Source organism: Lissotriton vulgaris, chromosome 8, assembly GCF_964263255.1.
Source record: "Lissotriton vulgaris chromosome 8, aLisVul1.2, whole genome shotgun sequence".
In the NCBI taxonomy this organism is placed as follows: domain Eukaryota; kingdom Metazoa; phylum Chordata; class Amphibia; order Caudata; family Salamandridae; genus Lissotriton; species Lissotriton vulgaris.
In genome coordinates this window covers 1,317,740,087-1,317,765,770 of record NC_141696.1, presented here as the reverse complement: position 1 = coordinate 1,317,765,770, position 25,684 = coordinate 1,317,740,087, and the positions used below count along the sequence as shown (strand labels likewise).

The 25,684-nt window shown below is 42.8% G+C and overlaps 1 protein-coding gene across 7 annotated transcripts in view; it reads left to right on the top strand.

Moving 5' to 3' along the window:
• GRIA4 (glutamate ionotropic receptor AMPA type subunit 4) overlaps positions 1-25,684 on the top strand; it is a 969,207-nt gene that overhangs the window by 800,206 nt on the left and 143,317 nt on the right. For all 7 annotated transcript variants that reach the window (XR_015299356.1, XM_086935255.1, XM_086935257.1 and 4 more), the window contains exons 7-8: positions 6,208-6,375; positions 24,920-25,024. Coding sequence is in view for 6 of the 7 variants with exons in the window: in XM_086935255.1 (XP_086791381.1) it covers positions 6,208-6,375; positions 24,920-25,024 (273 nt within the window). In the remaining variant the exon portion in view is untranslated. The remainder of the gene's footprint in view (positions 1-6,207; positions 6,376-24,919; positions 25,025-25,684) is intronic.

The following is a 25,684-nucleotide window of genomic DNA, read 5'->3' as shown; positions in this document are numbered from 1 at the left end:
GTGGTCGTTGTGGACGAGGAGATAGCAGACTTATACAGGAGAGAGGCCCACTCAGGATCGCAAATGATGGCAGGGAGCAAATACGACGGTGCTTGATAGAGATCAGGCAGAATTGTTAGATGCCCGATCCAAATAGAAGAAGTTATAGGGGCGATATCATGCCTCAAGCTTATGAAATCGCAGGACCAGACAAATTCTCGGCAGGTTTCTACACATCCTTATGTCATGTCTTAGCTCCACTCCTGAAGCGACTTTTTAATTTGTTTGCAGGGCCAGCGTTGATTCCCCCGGATATGCTGATGGCATCTATCGTAGTCTTCCCTAAACCTGGGAAGGATAAAACCCTCTGTGGTTCCTGTCATCTGGTGTTCCTTCCTAATGTGGATCTAAAGCTGCTTACCAGCATTTTAGCGGCAAGGTTGGGCCCCCTGATGCCGGGTATCGTGGAGCCTGATCAGTCGGGATTCATGCAGAGTAGGCAGAGCAGTGACAATACCAAAAGAATTCTCCACTTGGTTGATAAGGCTCACCGCACAAATATGGACGCCCTACTATTGTTAGTGGATGTTGAGAAGGTGTTTGACTGGGTCAACTGGGATTTATTATCTCGGGCTGTGGTCCACTTTGGCCTGGGAGATCTGTTCAGGGCTTTGGTGACGAGCTGCTATAGCTCACCCACCACGACTATTAGGGTAAATGGGTTGTTGTCTAGGCCTTTTGCTATCAACAAGACAATGATGCCCGCTGTTGCCCCTCTTTTTTGCCTTATACATCAATCCGCTGGCCCAGAAGCTCAAGGAAAACCCGAATATTACACAAGTTCCCTTTGGCGGGGAGAGAAATGCAATAAGCCTGTACGCGGATGATATCATAGCATCCCTAGAGTTTTTAGGCTGCTTGGTACCGGCATTTCTGCAGGAACTAGAATCATGCGTGCAGGTCTCTGGATTCCAAGTGAACATGGGGAAGTCAATGATTCCCTGACTAGATCAGGGACGGGCATCTTTAGGGACAGGAGGGATCACTCCCGCAGGAATTAAGATCATGGAGTCTATCCCATATTTGAGAATTGAGTTGGCTGCGTCTATACAATGGACGGTCACACTAAATTAGTCCAAAATAGTCCAACAGGTCACGAGGGAGCTCCAGAATTGGAAGCACATCAACTGTCTCTGCTGGGTTGCGTGGCTGCACTTAAAAAATCTATTCTCCCCAAGGCACTATATTTGTTTCAAATGCTACAAGTTTGGCCTCCAAAGGGGAGTCTTCAAACACTGCAAAAGGCTATACTCCATTTTATCTGGGCCGGGGCATGCCAACACCTGCAGAGGGAGCTGGGGCATTTGCGACTGGCAGAGGGAGGCCTGGGAATCCTGAATCTGTTAGAGTACTTCAGGGCGGCTCAAATAAGGTATTTGGTGGAATGGAGTAGACCATAATCTGAAAAGAGATGGCTGTTTCAGGATAAGGAACTTGCAAAGCTCTCCTTATGGAAAGTGCCCTTTCTGAAAACAGCGGACCGACCACAGAACCATGAGGGCTCTCCTATAACAAACACAATACTGCAGGTGTGGGACGGAGTAGCCCGTAGAAAGGGACTGACAACTTTTCCTTCCCCATTGACACCCTTATTTGACAACAAGGAGTTCACGCCAGGGCTTGGCAAGAGGGGGTTCTCTGGTGGCATACAACGGAATACAAAGCGGCAGGGCCCCTGTTTGATGTAGAGGGGATCATTCCGTTTTCTCAGTTAAGACAAGATTATATCCCTCCTGGAGACAGAAAGTTTCCATTATCTCCAGATAAGACACTGGCTTCTCCACTCAGAGGTACATACGAAAGTTAACAGGAAACTGACACCATATGAAAAGTGATTGGTGACGAAGCGCAACAATAAGAAAATGATTTCTGAATTATGATATGCTACGTCCGCCAGCCCATACACAGCCCACCACCAGTCAGAAATGTTGGGAGAAAGAATTGGGAAGAGACCTCACAGGGAAAGAGTGGAGGGAGATCTACTACAGGGCCAAGTACACAGCGCGAAACACCACCAGCCTTTAACATTGCCACGTACTGGTATCTGATGCCGGTGCAACTTAATAAAGGGAACCCAGACCGCAGCTCTACTTGCTGGTGGGGGTGTGCGGAGGAGGGCACGCTATGGGAATGTAAAGAATTGACTGCCTACTGGCCCAGAATTCTGGATGAAATAGACCAGCAGTTTGAAACACCGATTCCGAGATTCCCCGGTCTATGTAGTGCTAGGGCTGCTCAACCCATTAACGTTCCCTCCGAAGGCCCGCGAAGGGAAGCAGATAGGCCTAGTACTGGGGGCAGCACTGCAGAATATCTTATCACATTGGGGGACACACTGGGTGGTTGCATAAACTATGGCACATCCTGGGGATGGAACGGATACAGGCCTTCCTCATAAGCACCACATCGGGATTTGGGGAGGTTTGGCGACCGATAGTGTCCCTTTTGTCCAAAGAATTCAACGAGATCACATGCCCAAAGTACCTCTGCCTCCTTCGACTCACAACACTGGCAGAGTCGAACAATGGACCCTGAATCTAATTATCAAACTCCCTCTGACCACTATTTTAAAGCGGGAATTGGCATTGGGCACACCAGTTCGAGGGAGGGCGGGGATGGGGGGAAGAGGCTATGTTGGAACACATTTTAAACATTGCTGCATAATATGGCCTTTCTTGTCACAATGTGGTACATATTCGATCTTGGGCACACCTTGCACATTAAAGAGGGATGATATCAGATTGCTCCTGCACAGAGAATACCAATCGAGATGTGACATATGTTGAATTATAGGTCATAATGCAAAGTGTAAGGGTCATCTTTATGCTTTACGGTCCTTAGATCCTGGACTATTCAATGCTTCGACTTATTGAACTCAGCCAGCCCATCAAGGGTTGTAGGTGGCATGCTGTGTATTTCATATATGAAGGTAGCCTGTATTTCAGGGGCTCTTATCTGCTTTCATGACTTCTATGTAGCCGGCCCGCAGGGTTGTAGGTAATGATGCATTTTATTATTATGTGACGTATTCTGCTAATAAAAAATTATTTAATCCTAAAATAAATAAATAAAAGAAATGCTACTGTGGTGAGAGAAACACAAGAATAGGGCTATCTGCTCACGAGCATGAGGCTGACCAAAAAAACGTTGGTACAATCTCTCATGCAGTGAGAAATATAAATAAGTTCCTGGGTGTCATGAAGTTTGGAGCAGTAATGTAGATATGGTCGTTGTCAGGGCCAATATATCATGTCACTTTTTCTGCTTTGAGAAGTTGGCTTAATACAAAAGATTGTAATCCCTCACAAAGAGGGCACGCAAATCGGGCACAGAAAAGCAAAGTGCATGTTCTCACAAATATGATTCGCTCCTTTCATGCCGCCTGTGGAGCAATGGAAAAGAGAGCAAACAGTGCCATCAAATTTAAAAAGTAGAACATAAGCGTTAAAAGATCCAATTTTAGTTGTTACCATTTGAATGAACTCGGGCACAGTTCCATTTGAATGCTTTCTACTTGTATCAATACAGCACATTTTACCAGTGGCGGTTGGCATATACCGAGGGTAGTAAGGGGGCACAAAAAACAAATGGTACATTATAAATAAAATAGACTTAACCTTCCTGGTTTGCAGCACAACGTCCTCCTCACTCGGGTGTCTTCTCTTAGCTCTGGACGCCAGAATGGGAGGGGGCAGCCTCACTGAGGGCACTCAAGAGCACTGGAGGCCTGCGCTTTCTCTAACCCAGCTGCCTATGACAGCTAGGTTAGAGAAGTTTAAAACATGCATGTCTGGCTGGTCGTTGCAAACCACCCGGCCAAAAAGACATGCACATTTTAAACTTTAGCTTCCTGCTGTTGCCACTCGGCTGCAATGGCCCCGCCCTGTCCTGACACTTAGGAGCCGATTATGATAGCGGATAATCCGCATCCTCCGGGCCGGCGGAAGCCACCGCCAGCCCGGAGGATGTGGATTATCCGCTGCTGTCTGAGAAAAGACCCCAGGCCAGAGTAGGATGGCTGGAGCATCTTTTTTCCGTCCACCACTTTTCCGCAGCGGTCACATTCCGACCGCGGCGGAAAAGCTCTAACATGGCTGGCGGTGTCTATCAGACACCGGCAGCCATATTAGGATGGCGGCGCTCCGATGCCTTTCCATGGCGGCATTTCCGCCGTGGAAAGGCATACGGTGTTTTCTTCGGGGGCCCGTTGCAGGCCCCCAGGGGTGAAGGAGGGGTGGGGGTGCACATGGGGGGTACCTATGTAACCCCCCTGCCTTTGCGTGCACGAGGTAAACATGCATTTTTTAACATTGCGGCGTGTGCTGCTTCAAGCAGCACCCACCGCAATGTTAAAAATACAGGATGTGACGGCCAGGGTGGCGGTCACATCCTAATTAGAACGGAGGGACCACCGCAGTCCCTCCTCCTCTGGGGTGGCGGACAGACGCAGGTCCGTCCGCCATCCTAATAGGCCCCCTAGTTCGGGACGGGTTGTTGACAAATAAAATGGGAATAAATAAACTTTATAAAAAAAATTATTTTTAGTTCTGGGGCTTGTGGGGGTAACACTCCTCTGCTCAAATGGAGGAGCTGCTACTGCATTTTACAAATAATTCGGAGAAACACGTAAAGTTTTTTAGAGATATATATCGAATACATGTATAAAGAATATATCTATATATATAAAAACGAAAGTATGTCTGTCTGTCTGTTTGTCCTTTATGCATTACTACACCATTCATCCGATCACCATGAAATTTTGGGAAGTTGTTGAGTACACTCATGTGATGTTTCTGTCAAATTTCTTTTAAAAAAATCGTCCCCCCAGGGCCCTCATAATCTTTCGAATACTGAAATAGACAGCGAATTTCCGAGCATCGTCGACAGTTATGACCCACAAACGGAAATCGATTGGTCAATATACATCAGATGCATGAAAGAAATAGGCATTACGAGCTTCAGAAACAGACGAGCAGTTGGAAGCAAGATTAGAAACTGTTCGAATACAAACTGCTCAAGCCCGTAATTCTCAAACGAACGAGCAACGAGAATCAAGATTTGAAGCCGATCGAGTACGCACTGCTCAAGCCCGTTCTTCTCAAGCGAACAAGCAACGAAAATCAAGATTGGAAACAGATCGATTACGCACTGCTCAAGCCCGCTCAAATGAAACAGCAGAGCAACGAGAATCAAGATTGGAAAATGATCAATTACGCACTGCTCAAGCCCGCACAAATGAAACAGGAGAGCAACCAGAATCAAGATTGGAAGCCAATCGAGGACGCACTGCTCAAGCCACACTTAGAAATGTTTTAAAAAATAAAATGAATACGTTTCAATAACAATGACACAATGTAAATTTAATGTTATCATAACGAGTTTCCTTGAATTTCCTTTCTTCTGAGATCGCAGCAACGCGCGACGGGTAAGCTAGTGTCTAATAAATATATGTGTATGTGGATCTAATATTGGGGACAGAAGACGATCCAGAGTTTGGCTGTTGTAATTTGCTGTTAGCACTAGACAGAAGGACAAGAGCGTTCTAATCTAAGAGCAAGATGGCCACCCTGGTCACAAAACAAAGCGATTTTCCTGATCTCAGCCATGCTGCAAAGTAATCAGCTAGTAAACCGTTATGCCGGGGATATATGGAGGTCTTGTACTAGGAAAATAGCACACCTCATAACTGCCAAATTTCCTAAGGTAAGAAATACCATCTGGGATGTCGTGGCCTGCCCTTTTTAGGTAATGGTGCTTTCAATAATTAATCATTCACAGAAAAATGTGAATGCTGCCAGAAACCTTGATAGTAAAACATTTCAGATTCTTGTTACACAAATTGCACGGGCTGATGGAAATGGTAAATAATTAAGGTACTAGCGTATGATGGATACCTATAACAAACTGTTGGATTACTGAGCTATGTGTGTGTTTCCCTACTTCTCATGACAACACACTTCTGCTTCGACAATCAGCAAATAATATTATCTGTTAGATGGGACAATGTAGTCTTTTAAATGTGTGTATTTTTCAAAACATTAGGCATGAGTATCATTTGACAGTGAAAGTGGATGATGTATCTGAATAATTCACCAGTTTATTTTCAGTGATTTGTTATAATGAGTTGATGGAAAATAAAAACTGAAAGGTGCTAATTCCTGTTTGTAGTATACATCTGCATTGACCTATGATGGGGTACTTGTGATGGCTGAAGCTTTCCGCATTCTTCGAAAGCAGAAAATTGACATTTCAAGAAGAGGCAATGCTGGGGACTGTCTCGCAAATCCTGCCGCTCCATGGGCTCAAGGAATTGACATGGAGCGAACACTCAAGCAGGTATTTTTTTATTAATTTGTTTATGTTCAGGCTGACATTTATTTATTCATTTTTTTATTTAGTTGCATACAATCGATTGGCAAGTTAATATTTAACGTTTATTCAATTATATTTTCATAGCTTCAGTAGCTACAGGTTCTTCATTTTTCTCTCCAAATTATTCAACAGAGCTGTGATGTTATGCCAGTGTTTCTGCAGGGCCTGTTGATGTATGTGCAGATGGGAGTGTTATACTGGATGGAGGATTGTTGAATGAGCATGTGTGGATGAATTGAGGAATTAATTATACACTAATAAATATGGATGGGGTATGAATAAGTGAGTGGTGTAGGGGTCAGTGTATACATTTCTGAGTGGAAATAAGATGTGAAGACTTCCTGTGCATTTATGTTTCTCTCTCTGACCTCCTCAGTAAGAAAGGGGATTTGGAGTGCTATAGATAAGTGATTCAGGGGATAGCTGTAGTAATATGACAATTAGAAAGACTAATCTTTTCTCCTCTTAAACTGGCTTTCTGATCCTATGCCCTCTGTTTCCAGAGTTCTCAGCGCCGGGACGCCCCGTTGGGGCAGCTGTGCGCTTTACAAAATACACAAAATACACAAATAAATAAATAAAATAATCAAAGTTCCATGCTAGAAGTTAAGTTACAACACACACAGATCTATGAATATTTCAGATATATACCTCTGAATCTAAGATAGGTCCCTCAGAAGATCAATTGCTGGCCATGGAAACCATGACAGATGAAGGCAACCAGGTAAGCTATACCCAGTTATAGTGAGGATTTTAATGATGAGGTGGTGCAATGACATGTGGTGGCAAACCTTGCATGGAAAATAATGGAGTCACTGGAGGTCCCTGTAACTAACCATACAGTTGAAGTTGAGGACACAAACAACATAAGGATTGAGTGCTGTACTCGGCGAAAGGCCTGGTATTTGTATTCGATATAGTGCCCATCATCCAATTAGCTACCACAACCTTCAGTGCTGGTGGGCCATCCTTGCGGCAAACAGCAATGTGATGGAAGAATTGTTCCGCTTGGATTAGAAGAAAACCCGATTTGCATATGGCAGGTCTTTGTCTACACTAACGTAGAGGATGAAAAGCCGTAGATTGGAATGCATCCCTGAGCGATTGCCAGTGGCTGGATATATTTCAAGTATTCCTTCCATTTCGTTGTTGTTTGTTGGTCTGCCATCCTCAGTCATAAACTACTTTATCATCTCACCATCAGATTGTTCAGACTTTTGTATACGGAAGTCATAGTGAGAGTAGGGAATGACTGCAATCCTTTTTTAACAATATATGTACAATCAGAGTAGAGATTCCAGAAAAATATTACCATTAATATGAAGTCTTCATTGTAAACTAGACAAGAATAAGATTGGGGTAGAGTGGACAAGAAGGAAATGAAAGCCAGGATGAGATCAGCATAGGAATCCTTCATGAAAAAGTAGTTTCTTTAACTTAGTCTTATCCAATGACCAAAACTCTTAACTAATCAAGAAGAGGAAACTGCTTTATGGCCAAACTAAGGTCCTTATGAAACCTTTCTGAAACTGGCCATCTAAAGAAACAGCAGTTTTCAACGGCAAGAAAAAGATGAGCCCGCAGAATACAGGAAGCTGGTATGATGAGGAGTATGGAAAAAGGAAAACAATTTTGGCAGAGCCAATAGGTCCCTCATTTAGAAAGCATGTGCCAACCTAATGTCTTTGATATTGCTTGTTTAGAATTCGCCCAGCATGTGTTTATTTGTTTAATATTCCAGTATTTCTGTTGTATATGCAGGAACAATAAGTTAAAAAAACAATAATACAAAAGACAAAATGGGCACCGCATGCCCAGGCATATGCTTGCTCATGTAGCATGATGCATACGCTTGTATACGTTACAGTACATACACACAAGTATCCACACGGTATCCATCTTAGTTATCATCCATGCTTAATTTGAGCCAGTGGTTTCTAGTGCTCGGCACCGGCACTTAATTCTTAGCACCAGTGTTTCTGACAGTCTGTCAAATGGTGGCACTGTCTGCCAAATTTGGGTATGAGCAGAATAGCAGCTGTTTATTAATTTAATATTGTTAGAAATTGGGTTTCTGGTTGGCAGAGGTATGCACCCTGACCAAGCAGGAACCACAGTCCTTGTCAGTGTAAGTCAGCTAACACACCCTAAATTATCCTGTGCCCACCCTCTAGAGCTTGGTACAGATCAGTCAGGCTAAGCTTAAGAGACAATGTGTAAAGTGTTTGTGTAACACTTCAAACAGTAAAACAATGAAAACACCACACAAAAAGATACCACTCCTAGTTTGTACAAAACAAGACCTAAACGACAAAAGTTCAATAAGTATAACCAGAGTTATGAATTTATAAAGAACATCTTGAAATATAGTGTTTAAAAGCATAACATGTGAACCAGGACTATCTGGTCACGCTAGACTCGGTCAAATCTAAACGTTCAGTCCGACTGTGATGGAGCACAGGTCAGATACAGGAATCTGCCCTGGCCCACTGAAACAGTAGCTTTGTTTGCGGTTGCGTTGAGGACGAGATCAAGGAGCAGAGGAGGTGATGCGTTGTCTACCCCTCCAGATGTAGGCGATGCGTCAGTTCTGATCATGGCAAGTTAGAGATACGTAGTCATTGAACCCCAAGATGTAGGCGATGCTTCGCTGTCGAGCCACACAAGTCAAGGTTGCGTCCAGAGGTGGAGATGATGCGCCACACAGTCAGCGATGCAATGTTTTCGATGCTTGCGGAAGCGGCTATGTGTCTGTGCCAATTGAGATGTGCCAGTTCCGGGCAGTGCAACAGAATCAATGGGTAGACGTCGCTGAAGCTATAATTTCTGCCCACTTCTAAAGGCCCAGGACTGGATTGGCACCATTTGGCAGGGCAGGACTCACAGATGGCAGAGTCCAGGTGCTATAGCAGGGTTAGTCGATTTGTTTGATTTCTCTGAGACTCAGAAAAGGAGGCCAACAGACAAGCCATTGGAGTAATTCTGGGTTCAGGTAGTGCACGTCCAATTCTTCTCACCTAGGCAAGGAGGGCAGCAGGTTGCAGGTCAGCAGAGTAGGAGTCCAGCAAAGTAGCAGTCCAGAAGTGTTGATTGTGTCAGAGGTCCAGTACTTATACCCAGTTGGGCCTTTGAAGTGGGGGAGACATCGAATATATTTATTTATTTATTTAAACGGTTTTATATAGTGCTGGCTAAACCCAAGGATATCAGAGCTCTTTACAGGGGATGTGAGTGAACTCACTATGCAGTGATACGGTAGTACAAAAAAACGAAAAGCAAAATATATGAGCAAAATGTACAGAACGATAAATAAAAAGACAAGGAAATCAAACATAACATTTAGTCCATAAAGTGCGTTGGATATCAGAGCCAGTGTGGATTGTAGGGGGGAATGGGGAGAGGTATGGGGAAGGGGTGGAGTCAGGGGGCAGAAGGGGGAGGAGGTGGCATGAAGGAGTATGAAGCAAAAATATGAGGGCTGGATAAATGAGGGTGGAGGTAAGTGTGAAGAGGAGAGGAGGGGGTGGCTGTCAGGCAAAAGGCGGTGAGAAACATAACATAATAATGGGCAGGATGCGAGAAATCTGTACGGTGCCAGCATTAAGGACCCCAGTATTTGAGGAGAAGGTGTCGCTTTATAGCTTCTTTGTAGCTGAAGTATGAGGGGTTGCAACATAGATTCTTGGGAAGAGAGTTCCAGATTGTAGGAGCATTACCGGATAAAGAGCGTGATTGGGTAGATTTTTTGTCAACCACAGGAGGAACCAGTAAAAGAGCGTTGGTGCGCCTCAATTCTCTGGTGCAGCCCGCTTTGTGAAGTCTTTGTGAGAGATACAGTGGAGTTTAAAGATGTAAGGCTTTATGTGTAATGCACGCGGTCTTGTAGCTGGATCTGCCATCGATGGGAAGCCATTGGACATCTTTGAGGTTGTGGAGATGTTATCGGACCGCTTGCAATCAGAAATAAGCCTGGCCGTGAGGTAAAGGACAGATTTGATAGGGGCTAGGTGTACTTTGGGGGATCCGACGAGCAAGGCGTTGCCATAATCTAATCTGGAGAGAACTAATGATTGGACCACAGATTTAAAGTCATCCACAGGAATGAAAGGTTTGATTTTCTTGAGGTGATGTAGGTAAAAGAGGGCACCTTTAGCTGCGTTTTTGTATGTGGAGAGAAATGATGATATTTTGGTCAATGCTAATTCTGAGAGATTTAACTGAGCTCGAGGAGGCCAGGGAGCAATTGAGAGCTTTGAGGTTGGCAAGCCAGTGTAGAATGGGGAGCTGGTTGTTTTTGGAGGCAAAGAGAATGACTTCAGTTTTTTTAGGATTCAGTTTCAGGTGGTTGTGATGGAACCACTGTTGAATCTTAATCAGGGTATTATAGTAAAGTTGGGTATCATCAGCATAGAGGTATAATTGATACCTGCATTCTTTAGAATGAGGGTGAGGTGCTCCATCAAGAGGTTAAATAGAGCAGGAGAGAGAATAGACCCCTGAGGAACACCCAGGGAGACAGGCATAGGTTTAGAGTGGCAGTTGCTGATTTTAATTTGCTGGGTTCTGTGCTGAAAGAAGGAGGAAAACCATTTGAGAGCAGGACCATTGAAGCCAAATCGATCTTTGAGGGTATTGAGTAAAGTAGGGTGGCTGACAGTATCGAAAGCAGTGGAGAGGTCCAGGAGGATGAGAAGGGAAGTCTCCCCCTTGTCGAGCGAGTGACGGTTGTCGTCAACAATGTTGGGCATCGCGGTTTCTGTACTACAGCCCTTTCGGAAGTCTGATTGTAAATTATCAAAAAGATTGAATGAGTCGATATGTTTGTCCAGTTGTAGTAGGACGCATTTATCAAGGGCTTTGGAAAGAAGAGGCAGGTTGGAAATCGGGCGCAAATTGTTAAGGTCTTTAGGGTCGCAGTAGCCCTTTTGAGGATGGGAGAGATTTGGCCCAGTTGGAGGGAAACAGGGACACAGCCGGAGGCTAAGAAGGTGTTGATGATGGAAGTCCAATAAGGTGAGATTATATACTTTAAATCTTGGATGAGGTTGGCGGGGAGTGGGTCAAAGGTATGAGAGGAGGGTTTAAGTTTAGAGATGATGTTGAGGACTTCTTGATCAGTAACTGGGCAGAAGTGAAACCAAGATGCATTATTTTTGGGATGAGGGAAGGTTAGGAGATGTTCCAGGGGAGTGGCGGAGAGCGGGAGAAGAACAGAGTCTGGAGGGGTGAAGTTGAACAGGGTGACTTAGGAGGGGGGTATGTAGGGGTGAGGAGCCCTGTGGTGGTGGAGTAACCACAAAGTAAATATCAATCCTGGAAATGTTATCAGAAAACACATTTGCAATTTCTTCACATCTTTTGGTAGTGGCAGTCAATTTGGGTGGGGCCGAGGCTGCTTGACTTTTGATAATGTTGAATAGTTCCCCAGGTCTATTCTTAGCCCGGTCGAGTTGGGTACGGAAGAAGGAGGCCTTTACGTTGTGGATATGTTTTTTTGTAATTACCCCGATCCGATCTAAGGAAGGCAAACTTTGGGAGGGAGGGATGTTGTCTCCAAGTGTGTTCTGTTAACCTAAGCGCATGTCTCTCGATGTTGAGATCAGCATTAATCCAGGATTTTGAGGGGATGTTTCTTAGAGATTTTGATTTGGCAGGGCCAATTTGGTCAAGGACCTCAGTGATGGATTTGTTGTAGTGTTCAGTAAGATCATTAGCGTTTTGCATCGGAGGAGGAAGTGAAGTTTAGCTTTAAGTTTAGTGCTCAGCTCTTCCCCCCCATCAAGCCAGTTAATGGCCCATTAAGGCCCATCAAATCACACCTAAGCTCCCATTGTGTGTGGCTGTCTAGAGGGAATGCAGAAAGCCCAGCTGTCATCCACCTCAAACATGTATTCAGAGATAGGCACCATGCACCAAATGGCTAAGTAAGAAAAGGCCAACTTTCTAACAGTGGCATTTTCAGAATTACTATTTAAAATCTGACTTCACCATAAGTTGTGATTTTAAAATGTGATTCCAGAGTCACCAAACGTGGGGGTCCAATCACTTCCCAATTGGAAATTAAACATAAACTGTAATAAAGTAATCCCTATGTTATTCTATGGGAGATATAAGCCATGCAGTAGTGAAAAATTAATGAAAGAGTTTTTCACTGGTAGGACATGTAAACTTAAAAGTAAATGTCCTATCTTTTAAATACGCTATACCATGACCTTGGACTGTCCTGTGTGTACCATACTGGTGACTTAAATATATTAAAAAGGGAGGTTTGAACCTGGCAAGAGGGTTAACTTGCCAGCTCAACATGGCAGTGTAAAACTACGCACACACATGCTCTGCAGTAGTAGGCCTGAGACATGTATAAAAGGCTACTTAAGTGGGTGGCACAATTGGCGGTGCAGGCCTACTAGTTCAATTTACAGGCCCTGGGCACATGTTGTTGTGCACTTTACTAGGGACTTAGTAAATTAAATATGCAAATTGTGGATAAGCCAATGTTAACATGTTTAAAGCACATGCCCTTTAGCACTGGTTAGCAGTGGTAAAGTGCCCAGAGTTCTAAAAGCAGCCACAATGAATTCAACAAAAATGGGAGGAGGAAGGCAAAATGTTTGGGGTTAACCCTACTGTGAGGGCCATTTCCAACAAAATATACATTAACAATTACTAATACCTGCCACCAAAGCCATTTCTATACCTTTGGGAGCCTAGAATAGTATGAATTGTCACACTTGTAGGAGTGTGATGGTTAGTAGTTGTGTTGGTACTGTAATTGGCAGTGCTGGCAAGGGCAATGAATGGTGCAAGCTGCTGCGTCCTCCTGACGAGGACCCTAGCACTTATTGATTTACAAATTAACCTCTGGTTATTGTTATATGATGGCTGCAGTGGGCAAACATGCATGTGATGCAGGCATGCGTTTGCATCGCAACACGTGCATGATTTATGTTATGTCATACAGAAGCCATTGTGTCTTTTTTACTTTGCAGTTGACTGATAGTCATATCATTCCAATAAATTAAACATACAACACAATTAAGCTTGGAAGTGGGTTAAATGTCAAGTCAGCCTACTGGTAGCCCTTGGCAACTGTAAGCCCTCAGAAATAAATAAAACAAACAGTGCAAAGAATTACGATTGATGTGATGGGGAGCACTAAGATGAGTAGGTGAGGGATGGTGGAGGGGGAGTTGAATTATATAAAGAGAGCACAGGGGTTGTGTGCCCTCACAATTAAAACAATTAACAGCAATAGTTTAATGCCAGTGTGTGTGTGAGGACTACTTTTTAAAGTATTCTGTGGAGGGGGGGACTGGCGGGAGGGGCGATTCCATGCAAGGGGGAGGATTGTACTGCTTGGGCAGATCTAGAACACAATCGGAAGTCTGGGCGGGCTGGAAGTTGGTAGGGTCAGCCACACAGTAGCCCCTCGGGGTTGGATTGGGCAGGCATCCCTTGAAGCGCAGCGTCTTTGGTTATATCCCCGATGCCGCTTACTATAGGGACTTGGAATGTTAAAGGGCTGAATTCTCCCCAGAAGCGCCAAAAGATTTGGAAATATGTCAACGACCACCACTTAGATATAGTAGGCCTCCAAGAGACCCATCTAAATAAATCAGACACACATTCACCGCTCTTATTCCCGGTTTGACTACATCTTCCTAAGTCAGTCTCTCCGGGGTGATCTTCGCGAGGCCAAGATTTTCCCGCTGTCCATTTCTGATCATAGTCTGCTCTCGGTTTGCCTCAATTGGGGAGTGAAGGGTCAGGCTAACCCTAGATGGTACTTCCTGGCATCCCTGGTTCATGACAAAACCTCCTGTGACACTCTGAGAGGGCTATTAATGAGTTTTTTGCTCTTAACGACCCGGGGGACACTTCAGTCTTCACTACGTGGGACGCCTTTAAAGCGTTCTTTCGAGGGCAATGTTTAGCTCTAAATGCTGTTCTCAACAAACAGCGAGGTCGGGAGAGGGAGCAACTAGAGAAGGAACTATCCACTCTAGAGAAAGCACACAAGACGAACCCCACTAGACAAGCACAACCTAATCTAATGGCAGTGAGAGGTAAACTTCGGGCGTTCTACAATAATAGGGCAGAATACACCTTGTTGAAATTACAACGTCTTTCTTACTCTCAGGGTAACAAGGTAGGGAAACACCTTGCCAGGCAGCTACGGGACAAGAGGGAGCATAAGTATATTGGGGGTATCCAGGATCCACAGGGGGAACTTACGCACAGGGAGAAGATTAAGGCCGAGCTCTTCGGTGCCTTCTACAAGAATATATATTCGGGAGATGCTCTTGACTCTTCCATGCAAAGAGAGTATCTGCAAACCTTACCACTGCCCCAGGTTTCAGCAGAGTGGAACGGGATGCTTTCTGCTCCTTTCACTAGAGAAGAAGTGGTGGCTACCATTAAGGCTTTGAAACCCCATAAAGCTTTGGGGAGGGAGGGGTACACAGCTATTTTCTATAGGACCTTCGCCTCTGAACTCAGTCCGTACCTAGTCCGCTTATTTACCGGTATGGCGGAGGATGGCGTGACCTCGGGAACGATGGCTGAAGCTCTGATATCCATCATACCCAAACCCGGGAAGGACCCTAGCAGGTGCGCCTCCTATAGGCCAATTGCCCTCCAAAATCTGGATGCAAAACTATACTCCTCCATAATTGCACAACGGCTTAATGACCTGATGCCGACACTCATCCATCCAGACCAATCTGGGTTCATTAAAGGGCGCCAGACCCACGATAACACTAGGCGGGTAATACATATGATTGAAAAGGCCAATAAATTCAAACTCCAGGCGGTCCGGGTGGGGCTTGATGCCGAAAAGGCATTTGATCGGGTGGACTGGGAGTTTCTATTCCAGACTCTGACTGCCTTTGGCTTCTCCTCCAAACTTTTATCTATGATTCGGGCGAACTACCTTTTCCCCAGGTCCAGAGTAGCGGTGAAAGGGCACCAGTCTTCCTTTTTTGAACATTCGCGGGGCACCAGACAGGGGTGTCCCCTATCGCCTCTGCTTTTTGCCCTAAGCATAGAACCTTTGGCGCTGGCAGTGAGAGCCAACTCCGACATCCGGGGCCTGCCCTTCACTGGAGAGTCACATAATATCACTCTCTTCGCGGACGATATCCTTCTCTCCCTCTCTGAACCGGCCCACTCCCTTCCTCATGTGCAGGCAGAAGTAGAGCGCTTCGAGGCATTAGCGGGGTTAAAAATAAACCTTGACAAATCTTACGTCCTTAACCTCACTCTCCCCCGGAAGTCCTTCGTCTCATGGCATTCACACCTCTCCCATGGGCCATCCTCTAGTCAGTACCTGGGGGTCCATCTGACCTCCTCGTTGGGGAAACTATATTCAGCCAATTTCCCCCCGTTACTAGCCAAGATCCAAGCCGACCTCGCTCGCTGGAAGCCAATGTCTATATCTCGGCTGGGGAGGATTCATGCTGCCAAAATGTCCCTTCCTCCGAAACGGTTGTATCTGTTCCAAGCCCTTCCCATTGAGCTCGAAGGGGAATTTTTCCGGCAGGTGAAATCTATGATATTACGCTTCAACTGGCAGGGTGGTCGAGCACGCTTTTCCTTTTCTATTTTGCACAGACCGAGGAAGGAGGAGGGTGTGGGGCTTCCCAACATTCACTTGTATTAGAAAGCAGTGCAACTCTGAGTACTGGTTGAATTGACACAACAGGAATCAGAAAAACACTGGTTACATATAGATCGGAGCGTTGCAGGGAGGACGATCTGGGATTTGGTATGGAGGCCCAAGAGCGACAGGCCCAAAAATGTTTATATCAGCACCCCCACCGCACTACTTTAAAGGTCTGGGACTCAGTTTCCAAGGATGACAGGTGGACTACCTTCCCTCCCCTTTTACGCCAATACATTTCAATCCTGCTTTCCCCCCAGCGCTCGAAGAGGGTCCCCCTGAGGCATTAACGCATCTCTTCCATAACTTCGATCCGCTCACCTTTGACAATTATAGGAGGGACTACGGGGTTGGGGACAATGAATGGTACCATCACGCACAACTACTTCACTGGGCACTATCTCCGCAGGTGAGAGACGCAGCTGCCCGGCCCCTAACGAAATTTGAGGCCTTTCACACCAAGACCTCCTCCATGAAGGGTGTCATCTCCTTCATATACAGGTTCTTACTTTCCACTGTGATTTCTTCTAGACCCCGTTACATGTCCATCAACAACAAGAAATCACTGACGAGGAGTGTTCGCACTTATGGTCGGATATCGCAAAGTTTAACCACTCCTTGGAACTTAGGGACGCGCACATGAAAACCATGATGGATTGATACCTATAACCAGCCGAGCTGAGGGAGATATTCCCTGGTACCTCTGATAGGTGTTGGAGGGGATGTGGGCTACTAGGGGACTTTCAGCATATCTGGTGGGACTGCCCCAGTATCTGTCCGTTCTGGGAGGAAATCCTTGCCCATATTAAAGAGAAGTTGGGCTACCCCATCCCTACATCGATGACTACTACCCTACTGGGTCTCCGTAATCCAAGTCTCGAACATCAGACTAAAGCAGATAAAAAGATTGTGTGGCTATGCATTGGGGCGGCCAAGCTCACCCTGGCGGTGGCGTGGAAGAGGAGGGAGTTGCCGGCCACCTCCCTCTGGCATTCGCGGCTGTGGAAGCTACTGAGTCTGGAGTGGATGGCTGACATCTTTAGGGATGATTTCAAGAACTTTAAATTCCGCTGGGGCCCCTTGGTTGCTTTTCTTTCCAGGGTTCTTCCTGCTGCAGTGTGTCCTGCTAGTGTTAGAGCCCTGCATCACTTCCAGCTATGAATCCCTGACAATATGTGTACTTGACCTCTGTTTCTTTTAAGTTGCTACCACCACTGGGGAGGGGGGAGGGTTTTGGGAGGACATCAGGTTCTGTATTTCAATGTTGTTTGGGTGTTTGTTCTCCTTATAATTTCTTTTACGACAATGCCCACAAGGGAAACTACTCTGGGAAGCGCTCCGACTACCATTCCGCACTGCGGCGGCTATTGATTTTAGCCTTGGGACTGTAGGCCGCTCTATGAGCCGTAGGGAGTGCGATTGCCCTGAGCCTTCTCAACTTCTCCTCTTCATTTGGCAGGTCGCATGGTATACCCCGTTTCTGTCAGAAGGTGTACCCTTCAGAGAGCTATCTTGTGTGATGGGGGTCCTGTTTATTTGGGGTTCTGTCTTACTACAACATGTTGCACTTGGGCTTTGATTTTATTGCTACCCCCTGCGTGGGAAGATGTGCGGGATTATCGCATGTTTCTGTTTTAAATAATAATAAACATAACTTTGACAAAAAAAATACATAAATCAAAAAATTAACAATAACAAATCATAATTAAAAAACCACAATTTATTCGAATACATTTCTGTACATAATTACATAAAACATTCATTAAAAAGATTCAGAAAAACAATTGTATCATAAAAAAAGATTCGGAAAAACAGTTGTCGACGCAGCGTTTCGGTATTGTAATAAACACCTTTTTCAGGACAGTTTTTCTAAATATTTGAAAGCATACAATTAAAATCTATAATAAAAAGCAATTTAACACAAAAGACATTGAGCATAATATCCACAACAATCATTTGTTTATTTTGTTCCATTTTTTATGAACAATTTTCTGTTTAGTTACATTGTTAATTCAATATTTTACATGGCCACCAGCATGAACCACCCATAATTTCTTAATAAGATATTGTTGATTCTCATGGCCAACATCCTTGTAAAACAATGCTCTATCTATAGTACAGAGAATTAGATATCCAAATAGTGAACCCATCTACAGACAGTGCTGATATCCTGCAATCAATCAACCACTTCTAGTGAAATGACATCATTATACTAAAAAACAAGAGAGATACTAATAGTCTTCTCAAGAATTTCCACCTTTGATCAAGACAAACGGAATAGGGAAACAAGAGCTATATATATCTCTGTTTGTAACCACTTGCCCTCTAATTATGTTTAAGATTGTCAAATTATCAACCTACCTAAGCAAAACGCAAGTGATGATATCTTGCTCTTTATCAATTACTTCTGGTAAAATCACATTGTTGAGTTTAAAACAAGGGAGGTAAATGATGGCCTCCTCTAGAATATTCACCTTAAATAGGGAAGGAGATATAAGACATATATATAGATTTTAGCGACTCTATTCACTCCACTTAATCATAGGTGGAGCGTGACATCTAGTCCTTTCTAATAATTATAAACACAAGAAATACCTGCTATTGCAGGATCTTTTCTGTATATGTGTATACTGGAGACGCCATCGAATTCTATGTATATACATATGTATATGTTACTAATTTGTCTAAAACAGTGATGAAAAACCCAGAGGTTACATGTCAAACTTTCCAGGACTTATCAAATGCAATCATGAATGCAACCATCACTGCTACCGTGATAAAGTCATTTAGGATTAGACTGATGTGCCACTTCTTGGGGTATGCCTGTACTATTAATTCAATTTAAGTGGGTCGCCTCCTTTAGTTTCAAATCTACCACCTATGAGTAGAATATGTTCCATGTCAATCATATTTTCTAAATAGAATAAAATGTATCAGCTGTATCTTCTATCCTATTGCAAAACACCCCTTTCTTAGTTTATTCCAAGCGGGCTACGACTGTCTTCATCTATATTCAGCTTGTATCTCAGAGTCCCTACGTATCTTCTACTAGCTCATAGCTCGGTACATATACACCGCCATTACTATTTATCCCATGTACTTTTTTACTATTTTAAAAACTTTCTTATGCTTACGTATTCAGCGCAAAGAGCCTGCCCACTAGTAGCATTTAATTTACAGATCCTGGGTATATATTTGTACCATCTACTAGGTACTTATTAAAAAACTAAACGTAGTAATCAGGTGCCAACTTTAACATGTTTAAGGGAGAGAGCACAAGCACTTTACCGCTGATTAGCATGACTAAAGTGCAGAGGATCCTAGAAGCTAACAAAAATTGGTTCAGCAAAGAAAGGCAAACATCCAGGGTGACCATACATAGAGGGCCTAGTCTAAAAGAAATTGAATTATTTATTGGGGTGGATGGAAAGCTACTGCAAGTAATAAAGTCACTAAAGTGTTCGGCCCAGTAAAGGGATTCTGTAATGTAAATGTGAGCTTAATCCCTGGTACAGCCTCCATTTCAGGACATCGTCATTCCACACTCCTCATCCCTACTTCTCATCCCTGTTTCTCATCAATAATCCCTACTTGTCTTCCATCATCCATACTTCTCATCTCTTCTTCTCATCCCTCCTTCTCATCTATTATCCATACTTCTCTTCTATCATCCCTACTTCTCATCCCTGCTTCTCATCCCTACTTCTCTTCCATCATTCCCAACTTCTCATCCATCATCCATACTTCTCATCCCAACTTTTCATCCATCATCCCTACAGTTCTCATACCTCATCCCTACTTCTCATCCCTGCTTCGCATCCAATACCCCTATTTCTCATCCACCATCCTTACTTTTGGTACCTACTCTTAAATCATCCTCCATCATCCTTACATCTCATTCCTCATCCCTCATTCATACCAATGCACGTTCAATGATGGGAAACACATCATCACACTGATTGGTTGGTAGCAGCACATCAGAGTTAAGAGACAGGGCTGCATTATGTTGGTCTAGCCACTGAAATAAACAGCCATCTTATTGCACACTGTGCAGTTTGTTTCTAGTAAATCCAAGGTTGTACCGCATTTCACTTTATCAAAGTGATTTTCTATTTACACAGGCCTCTGCAGAAAACTCTGATTTGGGAAAGGCAAGGGTCTTGACTTGGGCCATAAATCAACACTTGGAGACAGGGGTGTACAGGTCATAGGAAATCTTGCTTGTTAGAGTTAAAAATTGTAACAATGGAAATGTTAAAAACCAACTCCTGGAAACAGGGTGATATAGTTCATCAGGAAACCTTTCTTGTTTCAATTATATTTTTAACAAAGAAAAAATTTTCATCTGAGGCTGCTTATAGTTTTCAGAGATGTATTTTGTTTCTTTCCTTGCTGTTTGCAGATTTCAGAGTCTCTGCTTCAGTTGAGTAGAAAACCAGGCAAAGTAAGGCCCGGAGAGAGTTGTTCCATATGAAACTGAACCAGAAATGTTTTCCTGTATAGCCCTCTCTCCAAGTGTTGCTGTGTGGCCCGGGTGGGGGCCCCTTCACTTCCTTAAATCCTCAGAACTTTCCTCTTGGGCCTGTGTAAACAGAAAAGCACTTATTTAAATAAAATGAAATGCTGTACAGCCCTGGACTCACTAGGAGCAAATACCAGTTGTATTTCCTCGCCTCTATCCTCATGTGAAATGAGATCAAACTTTTTCAGTAGCCAGCCCTCTCTCTTTATGCTAATTAGCTGTTGCAAACCAGAGTAAAGGGGTGTTTCATATAATTGAAAGTGTTGTGGTATGACTGAGGAATGGGGAATGCGAAGTATGGATGATGGAGGAGGAGCAGGTTTGAGATTTAGGAATAATGGATGAGAAGTAGAGAGGAGGGTAGAGAAGTAGAGCTGATGGATGAGAAGTAGGGATGAAAAGCAGGGGTGATGAATGAATAGTAGGAATGATGGCTGAGAAGTAGTAGAAGGGAAGTATGGATGATGAAAGGTAAGTATGGATAATGGATGATAAGTAGGGATGGTGGATGAGAAGAGGGAATGATGGATGAGAAGTAGGGCTCAGAAGCAGGGATGGGGATGACAAGTAGGGATGATGCATGAGAGGTAGGGATGATGCATGAGAAGTAGGGATGATGGATGAAAAGTAGAGATTAGGGAAGAGAAGTAAGGATGGTGGATGAGAAGTAGGGATGATGGATGAGAAGTAGGGATGAGGGGTGAGGAATGAGGATGTTGGGGATGTCCTAAAATGGATGCTGTACTTAGCTCAGTCCCAAGTAGCCATGACACTGAGCAGATGGGCTTAACTTAAAGAAAACATGGAACATTTTCAGAAGTACCAAAGCATCAAAGAAGTCAAAAACACAACATAATACAAATCCAACTCCAATTAGGAAAAATAGGGTAAAATGTACCAAACAAATTGACATAAAAATGGCAAAAAACTAATGAGGGGAACCAGAGATATGAATGGTAGAAGACTTAAGGAAAAAAGCACCAGGAAAAAGGAAAGTGCCATTGATAGTCTGTGATCACTGTTGACCACGACCTCAGGGAGACAGTTAGAGGCACCTTACTCCAAAATTCTAAAGTGGTGAAACCCATCTTCCTTTGTGCATAGCCTGTATACCCATCCAGATGTGTCGCCAGGGAAATGAACAGTCCCCCCCACGACGGTCCCTCAAAACTGGTTCTGGAGATAGCTTCCTTCCCGCTGGGTTTGGAGTCAATCTCTCTACGGATACAAAGATTTGCCTTCTCCAGATCTCACCTTACAGTTACCTGTAAAAGGACAGACCTTTTACAGGTTAATGAAGTTCCTGGGTCCACCATAACTGTTCTTCCTGCAAGGCTAAGAAAAACACCTCCCCCACACCTAGGCCATTATCTCTGTTCTGGGAGCTGTTGGAGAGCTAATGCAAATAAGTCTCCAGGAACATCTGATTACATTTTTGTAAATATGTATTAGAAAATCCAACTTTACCATTGAATTGCGCTTTTATTAAATATTAAAAGAAGTGATTGAACTATTTCTCCAGCTTGCCCCAAATCTAAGAAAGCAGAACTAAAATGCAATGTCAGTCCCCAGTATTTCTCTATAGCCAACCAGAACCTTCCACAGTGAAAATAGCTTTTGGGTTGCAGTCATTGTAGGAAGACATTAACCAAACATTTATACATGGCCTACTTTAAAATACCATGCACACTGCTTTGTAGGCTACAAGGCTCATATAGGGGTGACTTAATAATATAAAGGTTTTTTTCTCCTGCTAAAAGGGGTATTTTTGCATCAAAACATGCTGGTATTCCCTGGACATTCAATTTCCCCATGAACATTCTTTTTTGTAGTACAAAGGCAATGCTATTACATTTCAAAGATATGCTAGTAAAACCACTATGCCCACTTTTTATTAGGAAAATTGTTTAATACCGGGAGGAAGGTGGGGTGTGCGCATGTTTTTTGGGGTGTTTGTTTTGCCCCTGTTGTTTAAGAAAGAACATCCTACAATGAAATAACATTTTAGACATTCCATCATCTCCTTTATTGCTGTTTCGACACTAACTCATAACCATGTTTATTAACTAGTCTAGGTTGTGTGGTTTACCAATTGGAGTTGATGTTTTTAAGTTATGAACTGTAGTGAAAAAGTATTATTTACCTCTGTTCATGATTTCTTGCTCTAATTAGTTTGTCTGTATCTATCTCCCCAATTTTGTTACAGTAAAAATTCTTTTTCAAAATATAATCCATACTCTGTGTGTTCTCTCTCTTCCTTTCATTAATTCATTTACCTTTTTGAATCAAAATTGTTATTCTGTGGATACTATTGAGTGAGATACCCTTGTACTACTCATCAAACAAACTTAACTTTCCTTGAATTAGTCCCTTGTAGCACACTCTGGGCCCGATTCACAGAATGAACTTAAGACTCAATCCTAAACTTACTACTATTTTGGTATTCACAGAATGCACTTACTACTTTTGGCATTCATAGAATGAACTTAGTACTTTTGGTATTCACAGAAGTTAGGATTTTGTCTTAAGTTTGTCTTAAGACAAACTTAAGACAGACTTAAGACAAACTTAAGACAAAATCCTAACTTCTGTGAATACCAAAAGTAGTAAGTTCTTTCTGTGAATGCCAAAAGTAGTAAGTGCATTCTGTGAATAGTAAGTTTAGGATTGAGTCTTAAGTTCATTCTGTGAATCGGGCCCTCTGACTTTAATTATAACATTTTGGGCAGCAACAATATGGAAACTGTGATGGTGTATGCCAGGAAACAGCAAATACCACAACCGCTGAACAATGCATTGTCAACAAATACATCTGAACCACACATTCCATTTACAAAGTACGTCTTTACAACGACATGCTTTGGGCAAAGCGGCGTTGGACTTTAAAGTTCAACGCTTTCCCTACTGTTGCGGGGAAAGGAGTTGGAATAGTAAATGATACTGTTCCAAAGTCCAACCCCCTCCTAAGGCAAGTCATTGAAATGACTTGCATTGTAAATGGAATGCGTGGTTCAGACTCATTTGTTGTTACACCCGTGTTGTTAAATAGCGCGTGGAAAAGGAAAGCATGGTTGTGTCATACAGCTGTGTAGGCCACCATTCCTGAGAAGACTGCATTAACAGAGCTAAGCTGTACTCTCAAAGAAGAGTGTTATGAAAAGGAGTCAGAAGATGGAGTTTGCATTCTAAGTGGTGGATTTAACATAATATAGTAAATAGCAGATACTTTGGACAAAAGACCACTATTTTTATCGCATCTGTAAGAAGACCTCTTTACATGCACATTTATGCTTTGTGATCAATTAAAAAAGCTGTAAATCCAACATGTTATCATGACAGCAAAGTGAAACAAATACACACGAAATGGTGACTCTTACTCTGTTACTATAACAGACTAAGCATCCAAACATTTTGTTGTGTCAGCAAATCAATTACATCAAAGAGCAGCACACATTTGTACTGGTCTAACATAAGACTACTTGAGCACCATCACCAAATCCTAGGGCCCAGGCCAAACATATTTTATGTAAAAATGTTAGTTTCATGAGTAAGAGAGCTGGATGGGTGAATTTATTTTCAATTTTAGTTGTGAAGATGTTTGAGTATTTCGTTGAAAAATTCAGGTGAATTAGAAACTATTTCCTCATCTAACATTTTGCGGCGGACTCTTCCTGTATTGAAGAAGAATGTATGTAGGTGTATTATTATCAAGGCTCCCAGTTCTTCGTTTTTACAGAAAAGTTTGCTTCTTGTGGGTGATTCTCTTTATGCTGTTTTTCGTGATTTCTAGGACAACAGCTGAGGGTTGAGATTCCCCTAAATTCCGGTGTATGGTAATATATATTTGCATTATAATGCTCATAGTTACCTGGAGGGGTAGTTTTTTTTCTATATTTAGCTGCTTAATTTGCTAAAACTCGACAGGCAGCAAAGTATGAGTGCATGTTTCTAAGTGAAATACATTTGGAAATTATACCATTGTATCACTCCATATAGTCGCAACACACAAAATAAATATGGAGAAATACCAATAAGATGGAGAAAAAAAATATGGATAAATACAGATGGAAATGTTAAAAAAATAAATACCATAAAACCGGGAGCCCTTATTGTTAATATTTAACAACTTTGAAGTATGCTTGGTAGCCTGCTGTACGTCACCAAATATGTCTTGCTAACCCAAGTGATAATTGCTACAAGCTTGTTTCAAATGTCATAATTGTTTTTGATGTTTAAATTAAAAGTAACATGTCAGTCTGGCTCCACCAAGAGAAAACGTATTTGTGCGGAGCAGTTATGAATGCTGATGCTGTGTTTCAATTTAGGTTCGGATTCAAGGGCTGACAGGAAACGTTCAGTTTGATCACTACGGGCGTAGAGTCAACTACACTATGGATGTCCTTGAACTGAAGAGCACAGGTCCAGTCAGGGTATGGACTAATTTTATTCAAAATACTTCAACTTATGTTTTAAATGTAAATGACATAGATAACGTGTAGAATGAGTTTTAAGGGGTTGGACCTATGTTGATTACCTTCAGCCTGGTCTGTCTTGACAATCCCACCATGTCCATAGACACCCACTGTCACTCTAGGTGCACTGGTAATCTTAATCCTGGCAAAACCCATATTATAGGATGCATGCAAATTTTTATCCAGTGTTTTATCAGAGTTTGGAAGCTCTGAACAAGTTAAAATGAGCAGTTTTACTATGGTATACCTAATTTCTACTCATCAAACTTCTAATGGGAAAAACCTCAGGTGCAATATTACTTTAAGTATTGTGCCACTCAGAATGTAAAGGATTTTTTCCTGAAGTGTAAACAACTTGTTAAAAGAAACTACATATTTGCAGATAGTTCGTGATTGTTTCGGATGCACATCACATACACACTGCACAAATAATATGAATAATTATGTTTATATAAAAATATATAGCTTTTATAATTAATAATATATATAATATAATATTTTTTTTCTAATGAAGCTTATTAGAGAAAGGATAACCCTACCAACATGTGACAATTAATTTACTCTGTGGAGAAAGATATAAAGATGCTGATTCACAAAACTGTTTACAGGAAGTAGTAC